Source organism: Dermacentor andersoni, chromosome 11, assembly GCF_023375885.2.
Source record: "Dermacentor andersoni chromosome 11, qqDerAnde1_hic_scaffold, whole genome shotgun sequence".
Taxonomy (NCBI): Eukaryota; Metazoa; Arthropoda; class Arachnida; order Ixodida; family Ixodidae; genus Dermacentor; species Dermacentor andersoni.
Window position 1 is genome coordinate 33,714,450 of NC_092824.1, and position 19,172 is coordinate 33,733,621.

Consider the following 19,172-nt stretch of genomic DNA (forward strand, 5'->3'; position numbering starts at 1 on the left):
TAGGAAGAATAAAAATGGGTTGGAGTGCATGCGATATTGCCAAATCCTGACTGGGAGCTTACCACTGTCATTGAAAAGAAAAGTGTACAATCATTGCTTTCTACCGGTGCTGACATATGGGCCAGAGACTTGGAGACTGAAAAAGAAGCTCGAGAACAAATTAAGGACCGTGCAAAGAGCGATGGAGCGAAGAATGTTAGGCATAACGTTAAGAGACGGGAAGAGAGCGATGTGGATCAGAAAGCATACGGGGATGGCCGATACTCTAGTTGGCGATACTCTAGTCTGCCGTTCTACTCAGACCAGTGCGTACTTCCAGCAGCTTAGCAGGAATGCTTGTGTTTTTTTTTTTTTTGTGGTGCGGGCTCGCGCCACGCTTATGCCATCCCCCAACGGCAGAGCGCTGCTTGGGCTCCGCCCCGAGGTGACTGAGCGTATAGCGTTGTCGTCGCCTGCACGTGGCGTCCACGTCGCTTTGTCGTTTTTGTCAGCCAGATGCACTCGTATCTCTGGAGACTAAGCGTCCTGCAGCGAGATGTGCATGGACCGCCGAGAGCTGGACAGCCCGATGGCGGCGAGAAGGTGCCTCGACAGTTTGTCTAATGGATGTCGCAATAGGGTCTCTCCGCGCCAAATGCACCAGATATTGAGCCAGACAATCTTCGCCTTCTCTTCTAAAAGGAGAAAAATCTTGTTTGTTTGACCTCGCTATATTGACAAGCGCCTTCTTAGCATACTTCCCCCAACAAAAACAAAAGTTCAATTTCTGGCCGCCATATGGTGTACCGGAGCGAAGCTCGAGCCCTGACCTTTGCTTCGGCCAACCTGGTCTGCATGTGCCACCGGTGACGAGTGCTATTCTTAGCACCCGCTATCTATTGCCGCCATAGCCATTTTGCTTTCGCAGCCACGGTGAAATCGCTTGGGGGAAAAAATACTGTAAATTACATATAGTTTTTAATGCGATTAAGATAATTCGTAGGGTACTTCACGCCCTTTCTGGTGTCTGTCTGTCTGTCTGTCTGTCTGTCTGTCTGTCTGTCTGTCTGTCCTGTCCGTCTGTCCGTCTGTCTGTCTGTCTGTCTGCGCTTGCCTCTAGCCATTTTCCAGCCAACCTGGATCCCTGGGTAGTTCATATTCGCATCGTCCTGCTGTACTGAGGAGCAGGGCTCGAAACCAACCGTGGCACGAACTTGGGTCTCTGGGTACCTCCCAGTGTGTGTCTATGTGCCGCTCTTCAACGAACCTCTTTGAAACCGACACAGATCACTGGAGATAAAGCACCGGATGTGAGGTACGTACCGCTCTTTAGAGAACCACTCTAACGCCGACTATGACGCCCTAGCTGTGTGCCACCCGATATGTGCATGCTCTTCAATGAATTAGGCTCTTTGATACCAACTTGGGTAATTGGATATGTGCGTGTCAGTAGTTGTGTGCGTCTCTTCATTGAATCTCTCTGACGCCAGCTTGTGCAATTAGGTGTGCGACGACAAAAAAGATAGGTCTCAGGTGCTCGGCGGAATCAAATCCGCACCGCGCGGACTTTACGGTGGCACCGCTAGAATGGGCAACGTGTGTAGTAAGAATAGCGAGCCCAGCTGCAAACACGTTTTGACCTTGATAATGCGGTGTGTCGCTCATTGTTCTAATGCTAATTGCATTAACGTCGACATTCAGCGACACATGGGTTATGTCAGATTTTATTTCAGTAATGCATTCAAATTTTGTTGCGGGCGATTGATAAGGCATTATTTGTTAAGATGATATTTGCTTTGTCAATTTGTTTCAATTTTTCGTATGTTTACACCAGGAAATAACGTGAAAAATCAATAAATTTGCATTTTTTAATCAACCTTTTTTATGTTCAAAGTCGTTTTAGTTTCATTTTATCGTTAGGTCAACGGAAACAAGCGGCCAAATATACTTGGGAGCTCCAGGACGAAGTAAAGTACACAATAATAGTACAGAAAACGCTGAGAAACAGCGCAGTCTAAGGTATGTTTAGCAACAAATTACATAGTGAAGTGCTCCCAGCAAAATTATAGAATTCGACGGATTTGTTAGCGAAAGTAATCAACATTTGCTTGTAATTGTTTCTGAAGTCGCAGTAGTCATACTACCCACATTGATCGTGGTGACGGCCACATGGATAAATTTAATACATACAATGTCGAACACTCAGGATAATCAAACAAAAAATAGAAGCTGCTATGAAATATAGTATTGGAAAAAATGCCAAAAAAATGAGGAACTGGCTGTCACTGCAAGGTCAACGATTAATCTTTGCGATTAATTTGTGATTTATTTTAATAAAAGTTCTTATGTTATAAGTAATTCTGTATAATTATGTTCATAATAATGTTATATAAGTATTTGGAACCTGTGACACAATTAATTCCCAACTACGACGAATACGCTGCCTCCGATATCGGTTTAAACGGCACATCATTTTCAGAATATTGATGGGAAGAAAAAAACGCGCTTAGGTTGCGGTTTCCGTTGCCGTTTCCTCTAGTGCCATCTGCAAGAGAAATGCAATTACTGCACATGAAAGCTCGATAGGAGGCGGGCTCCTCGAACGTAAACGACACATTTAGCTCATTCCGCTTCGTACTATAAACTCACCAAATAGAAATCGTTAAGCAATTTTATCGATCATTCAGAATTCATCTGATTGCCCGATCATTATCTAATTTGCTACGCGTAAACGTTCGAGCCACGTTTATTTGTCGTAGCATTGCAAATGTCTAAATTTCGCCGATGTATTTAATATAGATTGAATCATATAACACAGCCTAATTCAGGAGTGTAAAGAAGGGCGATAGGTCGACGTATCGATGTCAGCACGGACGGTATCGGGCATTTGAATGAAGCGAGCAAGGCTGTTACGCGTTCCATTTCCCGATAAAGAAACAATGACAGTCGCGGTTGTCGCACCGCAAAGGATCCGGCCTTCCGACTACAACCAAAGGGCGTTGAGTCACCAGTGAAGCAATGTGTTTATACTGCTTTAATCAAAGCAGCGCGTTGACTCACGCACGAACGCGCGCCTCCTTTTAAAATTTTTGTTTGCTGAGCTCGCGCCATCGGCGGGAATCGCTGCTCACTTCGTCGAGTTAGTTGGCCCGCAGCCATCTTCGCCCGCGAAAGGGGTCACGGTTCACGAACGTGCGCCTTGGAAAACATTTTATAATCTCGCGCCCTCATTTCGGCGCGCGCGCGAGTGAAGACGCCCCAGCGCCATGGACATCGCGCGCAGCGTGCGAGTGCCATGACGTCACCCCTCGGCGCACGTCACGAGGCCGGCGAAGGTTACGTCATAGGCGTGATTCACGCTCGCGAGGTGGCGCCGCGGTCGGTAGTGGCGGCGACGGCGACGGTTGCCGTTGAGCGGCGGCTTTCTCCGCCGACGTTGGCTTGCGAGTGCGTGCGTGCGTGTGCTTCGGTGAAGCGGCGTCGTAGGGGAGGCGTGTGCCCCCGCTTGTCAAACGAAGGAATCCTGCGCACGCGAACCGAGATCATGGCGGGAACGCGGCATTCTCTTCTGCTGTCGGACGAACAACGCGAGGAGCTCAGCGGACAGTTCGAAACGGTGAGTGGAAAGGTGTGCGCGCCCGTTGACGCCGCCCGCCCAAACAGGTGGTCGTCGCTCCTGCGCCGCCTCGGATCCTCGGCGCGTGCGATTGCTTGCTCGGGGGGGCCCCCTTCGCGAGAAAAAGACGAGGAGGTTCCTGGGGGGCTTCTCGCGAGGGGCCGCATTCTTTCGTCGCTGGGGCCACGCGGCGGGCGACCCTCGGCCACCCCTCGCAGGCTCCCATCTTCGCCTCGGTATCGTCGGCGCCACCCGGGAATTCTGCGCCGGTCAAGCCGTGCCGTGCCGGGGCGGCGGTGTATTGTGCGCGTACGTTGTCTGGCGACCCTATCGTCTGCTGCCCACCGGAAAAAGGTGGCTTCGCCGGACGCCCGGCGCATTTTGCGGGGCTTTCTTTCCTTTCTTTTGTTTTGCTTTCCGTCTCGCTGCCGGTCGAAGGCGCTGCCGCCTGCCGCTGTTTCCTCTGCGTGCTGGCAGAGTGTCGCCGCTTTTTTTGTCTTTGCGCACGGGCGTGTATGTACACTTTCCGGTATACGTGCGAGCGAGCGTCGCAGGCAGTGCGCGAATTCACTTTCAAGCTTTTCGCCGTGGAAAAAGGAAGAATGTGTGACTGCTGGACGCTTTCGGCACTCGCATCACCTGTCGGCTCGCCGTCCGTGGTTTTGTCGCGGGAGTATCTACAGATCGCGGTTTGATTCGTCTGTGCCTTGCTGCCGCCAAGTGCGCGAACACGAGTTGGCACACTTCGAGCTGTGGGTGCTAGTCCGTAGCTTGTCTAGGGTGCGCGCTATTCAGCAACACTTGTATGCGCACGATGTGGGTAATGATTGTTCCACGCGAGCGTACTGCGATTCATCGGGGACCTGCTGCCTCATTGAAAAAATCAACAGCCGCCGCCTCATGACATTTCGCAGTACCGAAATGACAAATCGGCGACATCGCCGCTCATCCGGGGATCTGCGACCACTGAACTTCCAAAAGTTCGGCATAGAATCGTCGTAGGTGCGAATAACTCGTTTCTCTCTCGAATTTCGTACACCAAAACCTTTGCGATTACGTGTGTTGGAGAACGTTGCAATAAACGTTCGAATTACTATTAGCCAGTGGTAGGCCTGGCCCATAGGCTCGTGTTAGTATTCTGCTCAAGCTTCGACAAACTTCGCTGTAAAGGCTGCATACGCAGGTATTTTCGAGCGACTTCGTGCGAAAGGCAACTTAAGTTTCACTCCGAGTGCGACACAGCGCAAAGAAACTTCGCTGAAATGTCGTCCACTAAAGCAGTTTAGGTCCTGCGTACGAGGCAGTCTCTCTGAGCTTTTTTTGTTCGACTTTGCTGCAGTGGTCTAAGGGTCACGCTAAGTTAATACCGGTGTTGCACGGGACTCTTTCGATCGCGATTGGGCCCGACCCGGTTCGAATTTCGCTCATACGTTAGGCTCCCTACCTCAACCGGCGCAAATGAACCGATCGCGATGTAGACGTTCGATCACGATTAGGCTCGATCGCGATCGAAAGTGTCCCGCGTGACACCGGTATACGTTTCGGGGCAGTGTGTATGCACTGCGTGCTGCCTACCGAGTAGGGCTGTTTTGCGAGTCTGGCTCGGCTTGACGCTTTTGACAGCTGCGGCACGTCGCTGGCTGGTAAGAGAGCTGGGCGGGGTGAAGGCACTGCTGCACATTTCATGAGCCCGACTTAAAAGGGTTGCGGTACGGCACGCAGAGAGGTCGCGAAATAGGGGGGGGGGGGGGGAGCATGTGACGAGTGCGTCCTCTCTGTACAATCGCGCCGCGACCCGTTTATACTTTCAGAGCCAGACAACTACCGTCCGTATATTTTATCTCGGGCTTTGCTTTCTGTATACGACATGTAGCATTATGCTTTCTTGTGGGCCTAGTCTGCATGCCTGGGTAATGTTGAATGTCGGACAGGTTTACGCTCGGCAGTCCCCCTGGCGCGAGCTTCGAAATCTACGTACTCCCGCTAGCATTTTTAATAATAAAAAATAGATGGAAATGAAGCGAAAAGCAACGTATTAGTTTCCGAGAGGCGGTAATGTCTAAACACACTTGGCCAATAGGAAAGCTACGTATTACATACGTCAAATTAAGACTGATTCAGATGTCATCAGCACTGTGCTGTGGTACTTATACTTAAGTCCTATTTCAGAAAAGACAGGGAAACCTGTATTTTTGTCTTGACAACTGCGGAATAATACGGCACGATTGTCTGTTACTGTATTTTCGGTATGTTTTCCGTATCTGCTTTTTCGCCGTCGCCGAGGGATATCCGTTTGGTTGCCTAGCCGGAGCAGCTGTAAACGATGTGGGTTATAGTTCCTATTTCGTCGAAAACTAGCTCCTGTTTTTATTTTTCTTTAATAGCGCGGCGTCTGCGGTCGCCTCCGCTCGCTGTTGTTTTACCTTGAACGGCTGCCAAGTGTTGTGGGCACGGTTACGTGAATCGACCGTTTACGCGGTCACGCCCAGTTCCGTCGCCGAGTCACGTAACAGCATGTGCCTCGCCACGTTGGTTGCCTCTAAATTGTTTCCACAACGTTTACTATTGTAAAACGGGTATACAGAAAGCTATTAGACCACTGTCACGTATATTGCGAGGAAGAGGTCTTAATTTGAAACTTTATGAACTTCTGTTTTTAGAGGTCGCGTTACTCGTTCTTACCTCTGGCCGTAAGAAACTGGAATGTTCTTCCTCCTGTTATTTCCTCTGTGCGCATTGGGATTTTGCCCAGCTTTGTGTGTTCTGGCGTTGAATATTGATTAGTATTATAGGATGTATAGTCCCGAGCTGTAATACATCTGGAGGCGAAGCAGGTACTAAAGCGGTGTTGAATGCAAGAGTGATCACGGTTTTGTATATAGTGTTACTGAGGGCTTAAGAGCGTGAGTGTTTGCAGTACTTGGATGCTCGAAGTTAATTTTATAGTAACAATACTGGAAGGAAATTTGGTGCTGATGTATACTCGGCAAGGATATTGGTGGGATATCTGCGTGCGGCCGCACCTATATACTTTGTAAAAACGTGAATGTTGACCTGTCGATAGATTTGTCGAAAAATTGTCCTTGGCGTATTTTTGTAAGGACCTTCTTCGAAGTTGTTTTTACTCGTAATTGTTATGTAATTAGAAATTTCATTTCGCCTCTAATTCCTATGCTCTTCGGTGGACTTGAGAACGTCGCAAACAAAAATTATTTCGTAGGTGGCCCATTCGAGGTTACCGCAGACGTACTCGATAGGATCATTTGTGGGCTGAACATCGCATAATGAAACAAGGTAACCGTGAAAGCAAAACAGAACTGCGATAAGAAAACGTTCACACATGGATACGCAACGCAGGTAGTTTAGGCGAAAAGTGCAATAAGTGTACCTGGAGTGCTTTTTTTTTTCGTACCACAGAAACGAACCATAGAACAATTTATTTGCTACGCATGATATCCGCAGTTACGTAACTACTGCAATCGCCGGGTTTCTCTATAGTAATTATGTCCTGAAAATGTTTTTTAATCGAATAAAACTTTACCTAGGTGCATTCTTTTCGCCAATGATCGAAAAAAAAAAGAGTGCTGTGACTTGGAACGTCGATCGGGGTGCATTTTATTGCTTCCTTCTCGCGCACGCCTCGACCGCCAGTCTTCCGTCTTGCCGTTCGTTATCAGTCCGGTCATTGAAAGCACGCCTTGCGTCGTTTATTCCCTGTCGCCCGGCAATTTCACCCCGCTGGTGCAATGAAAGAAGTTACAGCGCAATATCTCCCACTTCGCATTCCCTCGCACGCGCAGTTGTACACGAAGGAGCTCGGCCTAAAGCCCCACTTGAACCTCTCGACCGTGCACTTCGAATGATGCGCCGCGAGACGCCTTCTTACACTGCTTGGATTCCAAGTACCGCATGCACTCGAGTACGGGCCGCACTGGCGCGAGTGCGGTGCCCCCTCGCCCACGCCCTCCCCCAAGAAAAAGACACAGAAAAGAGCGCGCCGCTATCCGAGGTACATTGTTGTGAAAGGCTTTAACATTATAGGCATATGTCTAACGCTTTGCTTCCCAGACGATGACTGTGTCGACGAGGTCGCGGGATCGAATCCCGGCCGCGGCGGCCGCATTTCGATGGGGGCGAAATGCGTAAACACCCGTGTGCTTAGATTTAGGTGCACGTTAAAGAACCCCACGTGGTCAACATTTCCGGAGACCCCCACTACAGCGTGCCTCATATTCAGATCGTGGTTTTGGCACGTGAACCACCTTAATCTATCTGTTGATTGTATCGACGAGTGTTCCGGCCAACCGAGCCTGAGCGGCCGAGATAGCGGCGATGACTAGATCTTGTCGCGTGGCGTACATGCGTAAATGAATAAACGCATTACGAAAACAATAGCGCTCGCTCGCTAATTTGGTACAAATAGATTGCGGGGATGGAGTACGGTCGGCGGAGACATTGTACCGTAATGGCGTGGTCCCGTGTAAGGGCTGCACCTTGTCAAGATGGCGAAAGAAAGAGAGCGGCCCTTATTTGAATGTATACGGTATTATCCCGTGCCGAGGGACGATGGCGGAACCAATAGCCCGCTCGTAGCGTCTCAAGTTCCTTGTCGGCACACCTGTATCGCGTGGAACACTTCTCGTGTCTTTCGGCCCGAAAAAGTTCCTCGTCCCACGTTATCTCGTGCATTTGCCAGCCATCGGTGTCAAACCGCTGCATCTGCCAAGTGCATGCGTGCCTGACACCGTGAAAAGTGCTCGCTATTGTTTCGCAGCCCCGTTGAAGAGCTCGTCTCGCCCAGGTATTTGCAAGCGGACGTTGACTCCAAGCTCGCCCTCGACCCAACAGACTATCTATGGATTGATGAGTGGATGTAATGGAAAGAAGAATGATGGGTGTGGATGTTAGGGGATAAGAAGAGAGCAGATTGGGTGAGGGAACAAACGCGAGTTTATGACATCTTAGTCGAAATCAAGAAAAAGAAATGGGCAGGGCATGTAATGAGGAGGGAAGATAACCGGTGGTCATTAAGAGGAAGCTTTAGCTCGGCTGCTCCTATCTAAGTACATGTAAACGGAGAATTCGTTTTTCTCGGCAACCGGTGCAGCAAGGTTGACGAAGTTTGTTGCATTTAACAGAAAAACTTAAAATCTAGTGACTGTTGGTTTCGAATTTTTGAGTTAGGTCGTCAATTTTTTATTAAAAATTGGCAAAAATAACATATTTTCAGCAAACGAAACTATCAAGTTCACAACTCTGTAACTCAACAAAAAAAATAATACAATTATGTGAATTGCATCAAATAGTACATCCAAAGCGGACAAAATTGATATCACACATGAATAAAAATAAATTTGGTAATATGGAAATACTGCTTTTGCAGAACTCTAGTAATCAAAGTAACAAATTCACGTAAGATGTAAAATGACATATCGAATTTGTCCGCTTTGAATGATCTAATGGATGCCGTCTACAGAACCGCAATATCTGTTCTTGATGCAGGGCTATGAATTTGTAAACTTGTGCTTCTATTTTTTTCAAACGGCCGAATATTTGAAAATCTTTTTAACAAAATTCAAACCCTAAATCGAAATTCTGCTTTCTTTTTAACTTTCTCTCTCAAATGCAACAAATGTCATTAAAAGCGGTCCAGGGGTTATCTCAGAATGACGTTTTTGCGTTTTACATGTATTTGAATAGGCCGCGGCGGAGTTTGGCCCGAGCTAAAGCTCCTTCTTAAGGGTTACGGACTGGATTCCAAGAGAAGGGAAGCTTAGCAGGGGGCGGCAGAAAGTTAGGTGGGCGGATGAGATTAGGAAGTTTGTAGGGACAATATGGCCACAATGAGCAAATGACCGGGCTAGTTGGAGAAGTATGGGAGAGGCCTTTGCCCTGCAGTGGGCGTAGCCAGGCTTGTGCTGCTGCTGATGATCATGATGAGTGAATGTAATGAACAATCTCTTTGAAACGGGGTGGTACACTGTTAAAAAGAAATATGGGGTTGTAGTAGCTATACTTCGCGTCACACCATTTGCTACCAGAGTATACCTGCAGTTGGTAAAGACAGAGCTGCTAACAACCGACTAAACAAGGTAGTCACTGTTACTAATGGGTCTGCGGCTACCAATTCCGAACGAAGTTAGCGCAACCGAAATCAAAGTTTCTGTTGTATAGCACACGTCTCGTACCCACTATGGAATCCGCTACTGCTGGTCCGATATATGCAGCAAAAGTGAGAATATTTGTACGTATTAGGTGGTGGTAACCGCGTTCGGAATTAGTAGCTGAGACACATTTATAAAAGTGACTTCCATTTTTTTTAGTTATGTTACTATATCGTTGCTAACTGCAGTTATACTAAGGTAACTAATGGTGTTTCACTAGGTATAGTAGCTAATACATTTCTTTAGAGTGATAGCTGATGCCACCGATTCCCTTAATTTCTGCGTTTCCTCCATCTATGTTATAGGCTATTGTGATTCGTAGTTCGTGTTGGCAATTCCATTCAGCCTGGAAGAAACGTGTTGCCCTGAACGCTAATGTCGAGTCGTCCTGCGCGTTTCCTGCCTTTACGTAATCAGTACTTCAGCCATATTTTGCTATTCTTTACGGCAGATTCAACAATATTTCCTTTGTTGTTCTTCGAACGCGAGGTATCGGACAGCGTAAGTAAGATAATTTACCTCCAAGTAAATGCTGCGACAATACTCTAAAGAGGTTTCGATATAATAACGTTGCGACAAGTTTACGAAATCGCTTGTATGGTTTCAGCGCTATTTCCGCAAGTTATGCAAATATTAGTCTTCCGCAAATTTCCTCCCATAACATCTTGTTCCCGGACATCCTTATCTGACTTCGAAATGTTTAGTGCACCGCCCTTTGAATTTTGGCAAACCCTGTCTTTTTCTGTTTGTTTTTTATTCCTTGCTCTTTGATATCGCTTCACCTGAATGGAACACACACACGCTGTGTTTCAACAGCTGCTCAGTGGTTTCTCTAGTGTGACCATTGGCCTAACCAGACAATATTTTTCGGGGGTGGGGGAAGCCCCCACCCCATTTGTCTTGGTTCCCCTCCTCCGAAAAAATATTCGCAGGCAGGCGAGCATTCTTGCTCGTCCCTCTCTATACAAGTATGAGACACTTGCGGTACATCCATATAACACGGCAGTTAAGCACTGAAACTTATTCTTTGAGTAACCGCCTTTGCTAGTTTTCTCTGCTCGTAACATCACTTAGTACACTCAGAGCAACACCTATTATCGCGCTGCTGTTGGGTGTTGACCTTGCTGCACGCTTGTTTAATTTTATGTCTAGCTGTTTAGTCGAACATGCATGTCGTCAATAAGACTTGCGGTCATGCGGATAGAATGCCGATTTGAACCGAGAGGCTGGCCAAGGTATCAAGGTCGCGTAATATCAGGTGTCGCATATGCGTAGAAGCGAGAAGCAACCTGTAAGGTTCATTGCCCCTATGCAGGCGTTCTTCGTCACGCCAGCCTTCTGACAGCAAGTGTCCTCAGTCATCGAGTGAAATGTGCTTGTGTTTTCTTGTGCGCGCATGACGCCGTGCTTGTTAATCCATTAGTAAGCAATTTTTTTTGCTACAATTAGTAATACCACGAACCTCACTTAACGTTAGAAGAACTTGCTGTTGGGCTAGTTGGCATGTCGTCTCGATAAAATAATTAGAGCGCAATTCGGCGCACTCGCGCACACGCACTAAACGACGCAGGCAAACTTGGCGTGTAGTTGTCTAATAATTTGCTGTCGCTATCAATGCTTCGCCTTTCGTGCGAAACTGCGAACTTGCTGTTCTCGTATTTCAGTACAGACTGTAAAATGCAGAGCAAGGTCCCAGAGTCATAGACTGAAATGGGACTTGCTCTGCATAGCAAACGTTAATGTATTTAACGTAATTATCAGCAAAATTTAGAGAACTATCTAGTACATATACAATACATAGAAGCACAGAAGTCGATCATACAGAATAGTGAACCTGAATGAAAAAACAAAACGGGAATAAAAATAAATAAAAGCTTGCTGAACTATTTATTGCACACAAGCAGGAGCCTAAATACTTCAATGGAAATTTAGCTAAGCGCAGAGCTTAATGGCATATTTACCTTGAAATTATATTTACTGCAAAAGAAATACGATAAAACAAATTAAGTTTATTTCCATGCGCATAAGCAAGAGTCCTTTAGGTTTTTGTTAAAATATTAGTAATAGTGGGTAGCGGCTTCGTCGTACCGCAAACTTAGTATCGAAAATTTGGAGGAGGAGGGAGGGCACGTGCCTGGTGTGCCCCCACCCCCCTGGCTATGCCCCTGAGTGTGACATATATATATATATATATATATATATATATATATATATATATATAATTAGGCGCAACACACAAAAAAATATTGTCTGCATGACTTGCTCAAAGCGACGACGGGGCAAACATACCTCTTTTCTGTCCAGCTCTACGTGGCAATTGCATGTTTTAACTTTTGGTTGACTCAAGTTAACGTCGGATACGTGGTACACAAGCCAGAGGAAACGTTATGCCAGTAACTTGTCAGGATTTAACGTTGCGAAGCTGCACAATAGGCCATGAGAGAGGGTGGCTTTTGACCACGTGCGTTCGTTTACCGGACACCCAGTGAGCGTTGAACGAGCGTTGTTTGCATTCCTGCCCCCATCGGAATGCGACACCCTTGGTTCGGGTATCGAACCCTCGACCTCGTGCTGTAGAACGCGACGCCGCATCCACTCAGTGCCACGTCGGCATGCAAGCCAACACGAGCAAGCGGTGTTATTCGAGAAGTCGGTGGACAATCTCGTACGCTGTGTGAACTGATCTCAATAAGGGTACGCCAGTGGGGTCCATGTACCACTGCGAGCATGCGCAACCTTCACCGCTGTACTTGCAAAATGAGCGCCCCGTTGACGTTTTCTTTAAAAAAAAAAGGCATTCGCGCAGTGTGCCGGATAACGGTGACCCGAGCGGGCCGGATGGCCCGAGTAACGGATACACCGCAGAGGCACGGCCGGAACCTGACCCCGCGGTGTACGGGGGAAACCGCCACTCTATTTTGCACTGGCAATGCGTCAGCATCCTGTCGCCATAGTTCAAAATCGCACATAGCGACAGACAAAGCAAACGTGCAGTTTTCATATTGTTTTTTTATTCAGTCTTCGCTGTATGGCATTCCAAAGCTTCTGGATTCGCTCGATTATTGCGATTTCGCTAAAGATCGCCCGGAAAGAAACGTCGGAAACTGTACAAGAAAATGTCTGATAAATCGACACTAAATAGTTATATTAATTAATGCAGAGTGGTAAAGCATACCATTAAATATAGGTTTTTTGTTTGTCTGACTGAAAAAGGCTGATAGAAAAAAAAAAAAAAGGAAGTACGCCATTCTTGAGTTTCGTACCGGCACGTTAGTATGAAGTCACCGATTTCTAAGCATCTTCCCGTATTTGAGCTGATTTCCTGCAGGAAATGCTTTCGAAACTTGCCAGGTTCATTCTTTTTTAGAATGAAATGTCTAATCTAAATCTAAGCAGGAGCTCCCCGGTATGCAGAGTTCCTCATAAGTTGCCGTCTAGTTTCGCCATGTAAAGCACCGTAATTTCAATAAATTAGCACGTTTTCGTTGTCCCACGCCCTGCAACGTTGCAGGCTTGGCTTGCATGACGATTCGCAGAAGACGTTGTGTTTCCGGATGAACTCTGTGAAAGCAAAGAGTATTCAAACAGTATAGCAACTAGTCCCAACGCAAGTCTCGTTCAAAGGGAACTGAGAGCTCGCAAATCCCACTGGAACTCGCACAAGGCTTCGCGGTTATTCACGAAAGAGTGACAGAGAGAAGTAAAAAAGGCACAGAGAAATACAACCTTGTGAAATACTGAAATGATAGCAGGGGAAACATAGAAAAAAACAAAATAAACAGCAATAAACAGCATGTTGCAATCGAAGCGATTGCGAACAACGGCGTGTCGTAATGCTGCTCCTATCTGTTTGCGAGCTGTGTTACATTACGCGAAAGGACACTGGCCTGCGTCGACGTAAATGCAGCACGAATATGGAGCATACAGCACGAAGCTGCAAGGTATTACCTTCGTGCTGCGTGTAGTTTCTTGCTACATTCAGCTATACATGTAGCTCCGCTGAAAATAAAGCCTCGAGCTACGCTCAGGTGGAGGACAGTTAGCAGTCGTAAAAACTTTATTAAGAAAGGGAATGGGGGGAAAGGGGTCAAAGAGCGATAGGTGGCTCCCTTAGTCCAGGGCTCCACTGGCCGTGACCGCGCGCTGGACTTGCTGGAGGAGTGTACTCTGCACCCCCAGGTCCGAGCTGGCGAGCTGTACCTCCCACTGCTCCGCTAATGATTGTTGTTTGTTTGTGTTAAGCTGAGTAGCTAACTCTGGCGGCATTCTTTAAGGGGTGGATCACAGTTTTTCCCTTTAACGAACGTTCCTCCGCCTTGCGGCGTTCCGCAAAACTGATTCGCCATATGAATTACGCGTTTATTATCGCAATGATAATCGATCAGTCACTCGGATCAGATCGAAGTGACGCCCCCCTCCCCCCCTTCCGCTCCCGGTGTACCGGTGCATAGAGAATCGAGCAGTGGCGACGCGGGCTCTCAGGCGCGTCGGCGCATTATTAACGATTTCTTTGGCGCACTGCAACTGGCGGGGGGTGCAGTGAACCGCGCGCGCTTTTATCCGCGGTTCACTGAACGAGCCGGGAGGCGCGCGTTTCACGCGCTTGCGCGATGCACTTACTTGGTCGTGAACTGTGGCGCGTGCAGCTCCCGGACTTGCTAGCGCGCAGCGAGGTCTCGGAAGAGCCCGCGCAGAAGCTATCGTCACAGTGGAACGCTTTCGCATAGCGTCGCGCAGCTGTGTGCCATTAACTGGGGTGACGTATTATAGCGGTGCCGACTTTCTTAAACGCGCCGCTGCGACGCGCGAGGTCCTCGATTGGGCACCGGACCATGGCGGCAGCGTACTTGTGAGAGAGATTGAAAGAGAGGGAGAGAGTAACGGACAAATATAAATGTGAGACAGGGGGTTAGCCAGGACTGAACCCGGTTTGAAACCCGGCACTGGGACAAAGGGAAAGGGGTGCAGACGATTAAGAGGAGAAACAGCCCATTGTCGTATGTCGCCGACGTAGTGAAAATTATCAGCACTGTGTATCGCAGACGGCCGTTCTGTCCGGTTGCCTTCAGAAATAGCAGCAACGCTTTCGCGGCCTTCCGTAGCCGTGATATGGGAGGCCACGGTCGCCAAGGTCTTATCGAACGAGGAGGGGCTTCCGTTCATCTGGTTTAGAGCGCTGCGGAGACCAAGCCCTTTCCAGAAGACGGGCAGTAGCACAGGAGACGTTCCATAGTCTTCCTCGACACCAAAGGCATCACAATAGGCGCCATTGTCAATTCCAAGGCAGAATAAGTACTCATTGGTGAATGCACGGGCCAGGCGTAAGTGATTCCTGCGTATGGGGTAAACAGTGTACATTGTAGGAAACAATGTATGGACACTAAAATAAGAAAAAAGAAGTAAAGCTGCATTGGTAAATTGCGCTTCTACAATAGAAACAGCCATAGGAGGTCTTGTGACGCCGGAGAAACACACAAGAACGACATATATACTGCTAGTGACGCCATCTTTCAAGTTCCACCACTGTCTATAGCAGTGAGAACATAGATTTCAACGGCGTCTGCTGGGGCCTAGTTAACTTCTTTTTCTGGTAAAGATAGACCACGTTATTTTACAAAAACAACCAGTGGTTAATCTTAGCGAATTTTGATAACTTTGATCAAGCCACAATGCCCCAAATGCGAAAAGATCCTTTCAAATTCGTTACGGCGGACGGACGTAAGCGTGCTTGGATTTTGGCCGCGAATCTCAACAGGTGGAACTTGGGCCTTCATTTTCTTTTCTCATAATGAACATACTAGAGCAAAATAATGAAAACAGAGCTGTAAAAGAATGCGTTGTGCGTGTAAACTTCTTTGGTGTTTCCAGTTAGCATATACCTCTAACGATCGCTGCATCGCAAAAAAAAAAAAAAAAAACATTGAGACGCCTGGGGCGTTTCTGTTGGGGCACAAGTCAATTTTTAGCCTTTCAGTTAGGCATCGTAAAATTCCAGGTTGTTGTTAACGGGCGCAAAAATCAGTCGTTAATCAAAATGAATCGTTAATCAGCCAATTGTTGAATAATTGTATTAATTCATCAAATATGAAACGCTCTTAAAGGAATCAATATTGAGTCCATCATTCAATGAATTAATCGATCGTTCAATTCAGAGCGAAACATAATTTGTTACTGCAGCGTATGAGCTTCTGTGATGGACACCCGTTCGCTGTGACAGTTCACATTGTTTCGAATCGCGCCCCTTTGCGTTCTGAACCGTAGACATCCTGGTGGGCCTGCAGACAAGTCGTTACGTATGCGCCTATTTTTGTCGCAAATGCACATCGCAGCAAACATGTAACACGAAGTGTAACACGTGACCTGATCTTTGCAAGAAAATATATCATATATATGGCATGAGACATCTCACAATGAACGTCAACGTTAAATGGATGCGACAGCAAAATACTAAATCAGCTTGATTGCACGGATAAAGCGTCCTTTGAAAAGATCTGTTAATTTCGAAATAAGTTGGTTATTAGAAGAGAAAAAAGAAGGTCCAAGTTGCAGTCTTTTTTTTTTAACTTCGCGCGGAGTCCCCAGCGCCGGTATACGTCACTGTGATGTCAGGCATTTCAAAATATATTTTTGTCTTATTTAGGTCGCGTTGGTCCAGCAAGAGTTCTCGCAACTCGCCATGTTCAATCTTTGGCTCCTATAATTAGAACAGAATGTAGTCTATCTTTACCGCTATAGAATTACCTGGACCCTAGAAGACGCTGTCAAAACTCCTGACGTTTCAGCGATCGGGTGCTTTTATGGCTTACCAAGCGTCTTACAGTGAAAAGAGGGGTGTTTTTGATAGTGTAGAAAGCTCATTTACTGATACAGAAGAAATATAGTTTTTTTCTTTTCTTTTTACTGTCTCATAATGTGATTTGCATTGAGAAACCAACTTCCCAAATTGTTCCCTTCCGAGTAGCCGACATCGTCTTCACTTCTCTGGAGCTCAACCCTCCTCGCAGAATGTGCACTCTAGTAACATTTTTTTTTCTCACTTCGTTCTCCGCAATCGCCTGCTTTGATACTGACTTTCACTTCTCTGCGACTTGAATTTTCGTTCGCCGACTTCCCTTCTTGTCTCGTGTTCTGCTTTCCATCCGTGGCACCTACCTGATTACACATACCGATTCCGGAGGATTTGCCCGACAATGTTGACGTGCCTACTATCACACGCTGAGCTTCACATACCCGGTGACCCAAGTTATCTATTTGTGAACATACGCTGCGGCCTAAGTTGGCGTGAAAGAGGTTAGATACGCACGGACATACCGAGAAGTGCAAGCAGTTTTCAAGAAATGCTAATCGCATTAAAAAAAATGGTTTACGTGCCACCCATAACAGCGATAGCTCGTCGGAAAACTGTGCAATCAACTCATCGACGAAGACGCGACCGTCGTTTTGCCGACGATTTGCCAGTGTTTCCGCGGCATTTCCCGCGTTACCGGCAAAGTAACGAACTGATTGTTCATCTGCAAAAAACACACTGCGCACACATTGGACAAGAAATTTGGGCTTAACCGCCATAGTTGCAGTTCCTATAGACACTCTAGCGCCAGAGTTCACTGTAGTAAATTTTGTAGAAAACTGTACGCTTCGCACATGGCCTTCGAGATGGGCGGTGGGCGCGCCGCCGGATCTCGGACGCCATGCTTTGCAGAACCTGCGAATCTGCAGCGCGGGATACTCGCTGTGACCTTATAAAAGCTGCGCCTGCGTTGGCGTTTCGTGTGTGAAAAGGGATTTCAAAGTCGCTTCCACTCGACATCTGTCGTTCCTGTCATTGCACGGGCTTTCGTAAACGACCGACGAAGTTATGTCGCCTGTGACAACTCACGTCCGCCGCTCGCCATTGTTTCAACACCGTAGCGACTCGCGGGCGTTACGAGCACGGCACAATGGATAATTGCTATCAACACACTGTACACAACTCGCAGGAGTTGTGTACGCAGGAGTTGTGTAAGTAGCGCGTAGGTGCACTACAATGAAGCGTGGGTTTATCGGAACTCATTGATGGGCGACAGTGATATACATGTGTGGCCGCCAGAGAGGAAACGAACGTTTGTGGGTCTAATATGTTGTCCCTATGATTCAGGCATTCTTGACCAATGACTACTGCGAACTGTGAGTTCAATGACGACTAAAAGCGTGACCATGCGTTGAGCTGCTCAGCGAAGCCTGATAACGCAAATGACACGGCACTGACAAAGTATGTGGGTCGGTGGATAGGGTAGCTGAAAGCAGTAGTCCACGGATCGATATTGGCAGACAAAGGCCTAGCGAAAGAAGACAGAAACATGCGCCAGCCATGCATCAATCGCTTCAACTGAGAAAGTAGTATTCTTTTTTTTTTTTTAGGTCCATTCGTTTTAATGCTATTCTCCCCTGTTGCGAGGACGTTGGTGTCTCAGTGCGTCTCGTTTATTTTTTCTGTATAGGCTTTTAGCTTCCGTAATGAGCGATACACGCATGCATGGTTATGTTTCTGGTTTTCATCCACTCAGCCGCGGCCGCGTGGTGGAGAATTTGCAAGAACTACGAAAGCCAGTCTTGTTCTTTGTTTCAGCTATATTTTTTTTCTCTAGAAATTTTTGCTGAAAGCACCATCTGCGCACTCACGAGTGGATTGCTTGAAGGGACGTACATCACGGCGGCTCGCGAAGTTAGACAGTGGGCTTCTTCGATTTTCGGAGTTCTGGCAGCCCGATGGCAGCCAGATGGCAGCCAGCTAGTTCCGGTTCTGACAGGAAGTCACGTGGGCTGTGATCCCAAGACAACTCGAACCTGCCCGAAGTTTGCAAAATCGAACGCCGGTACAGCTGGCCGAATGTAAACATGCTACCAGCGTGGCAGCGCCCGGCGAGGCCGGCGCGTGGTCGGCGTAGTCGGCCCATTTATGCATTGCCAGCTTGAAAACATATATAGTTGCATTCAGGTATACGATCACTTTCGCGCGACTCTGCGCAGGACGCGCGCTGGGCCAACCTCACCTTGTGCAGCGCAACAGATGGCCTCCGACGCGGCGGATGACAAGACGCGAAATCGCGCTTAAGTGATTGTATACTCAAAAGCGACAGCTCGAGGATCCCTGCTCGCAGCGATCACGTCGCCCACCGGCGACATTGATGAGTTGTGGTTGTGTCAGCACAAGACATGAAAAAGCAGGTTATCGGGTACGTTTCACGCGCATAAAATTTCGTGCCGACCTGCTTGGGCTTCGATTTCAGAAAGTTTGTTTTGGCTGATGGTGCTTCTCATTTTGACCCTAAGGAGCTGGTGACGCGGCTGGCGCATGAAAAGGCACGCCGCCTGTGACCAGCGAAACGTTTCACACGAAAAACATTGGTCGCGACCATGAGAGCAATAAGCCAATG

At 47.5% G+C, this 19,172-nt stretch overlaps 1 protein-coding gene across 1 annotated transcript in view; it reads left to right on the top strand.

Moving 5' to 3' along the window:
* Positions 1-3,364: 3,364 nt before the first annotated feature.
* The window catches only part of Fim (plastin-2 fimbrin), a 59,146-nt gene continuing 43,338 nt past the window's right edge, over positions 3,365-19,172 (top strand). The window contains exon 1 of the mRNA XM_050167244.3: positions 3,365-3,595. Coding sequence (XP_050023201.2) covers positions 3,524-3,595 — 72 coding nt within the window. The 5' untranslated portion in view covers positions 3,365-3,523. The remainder of the gene's footprint in view (positions 3,596-19,172) is intronic.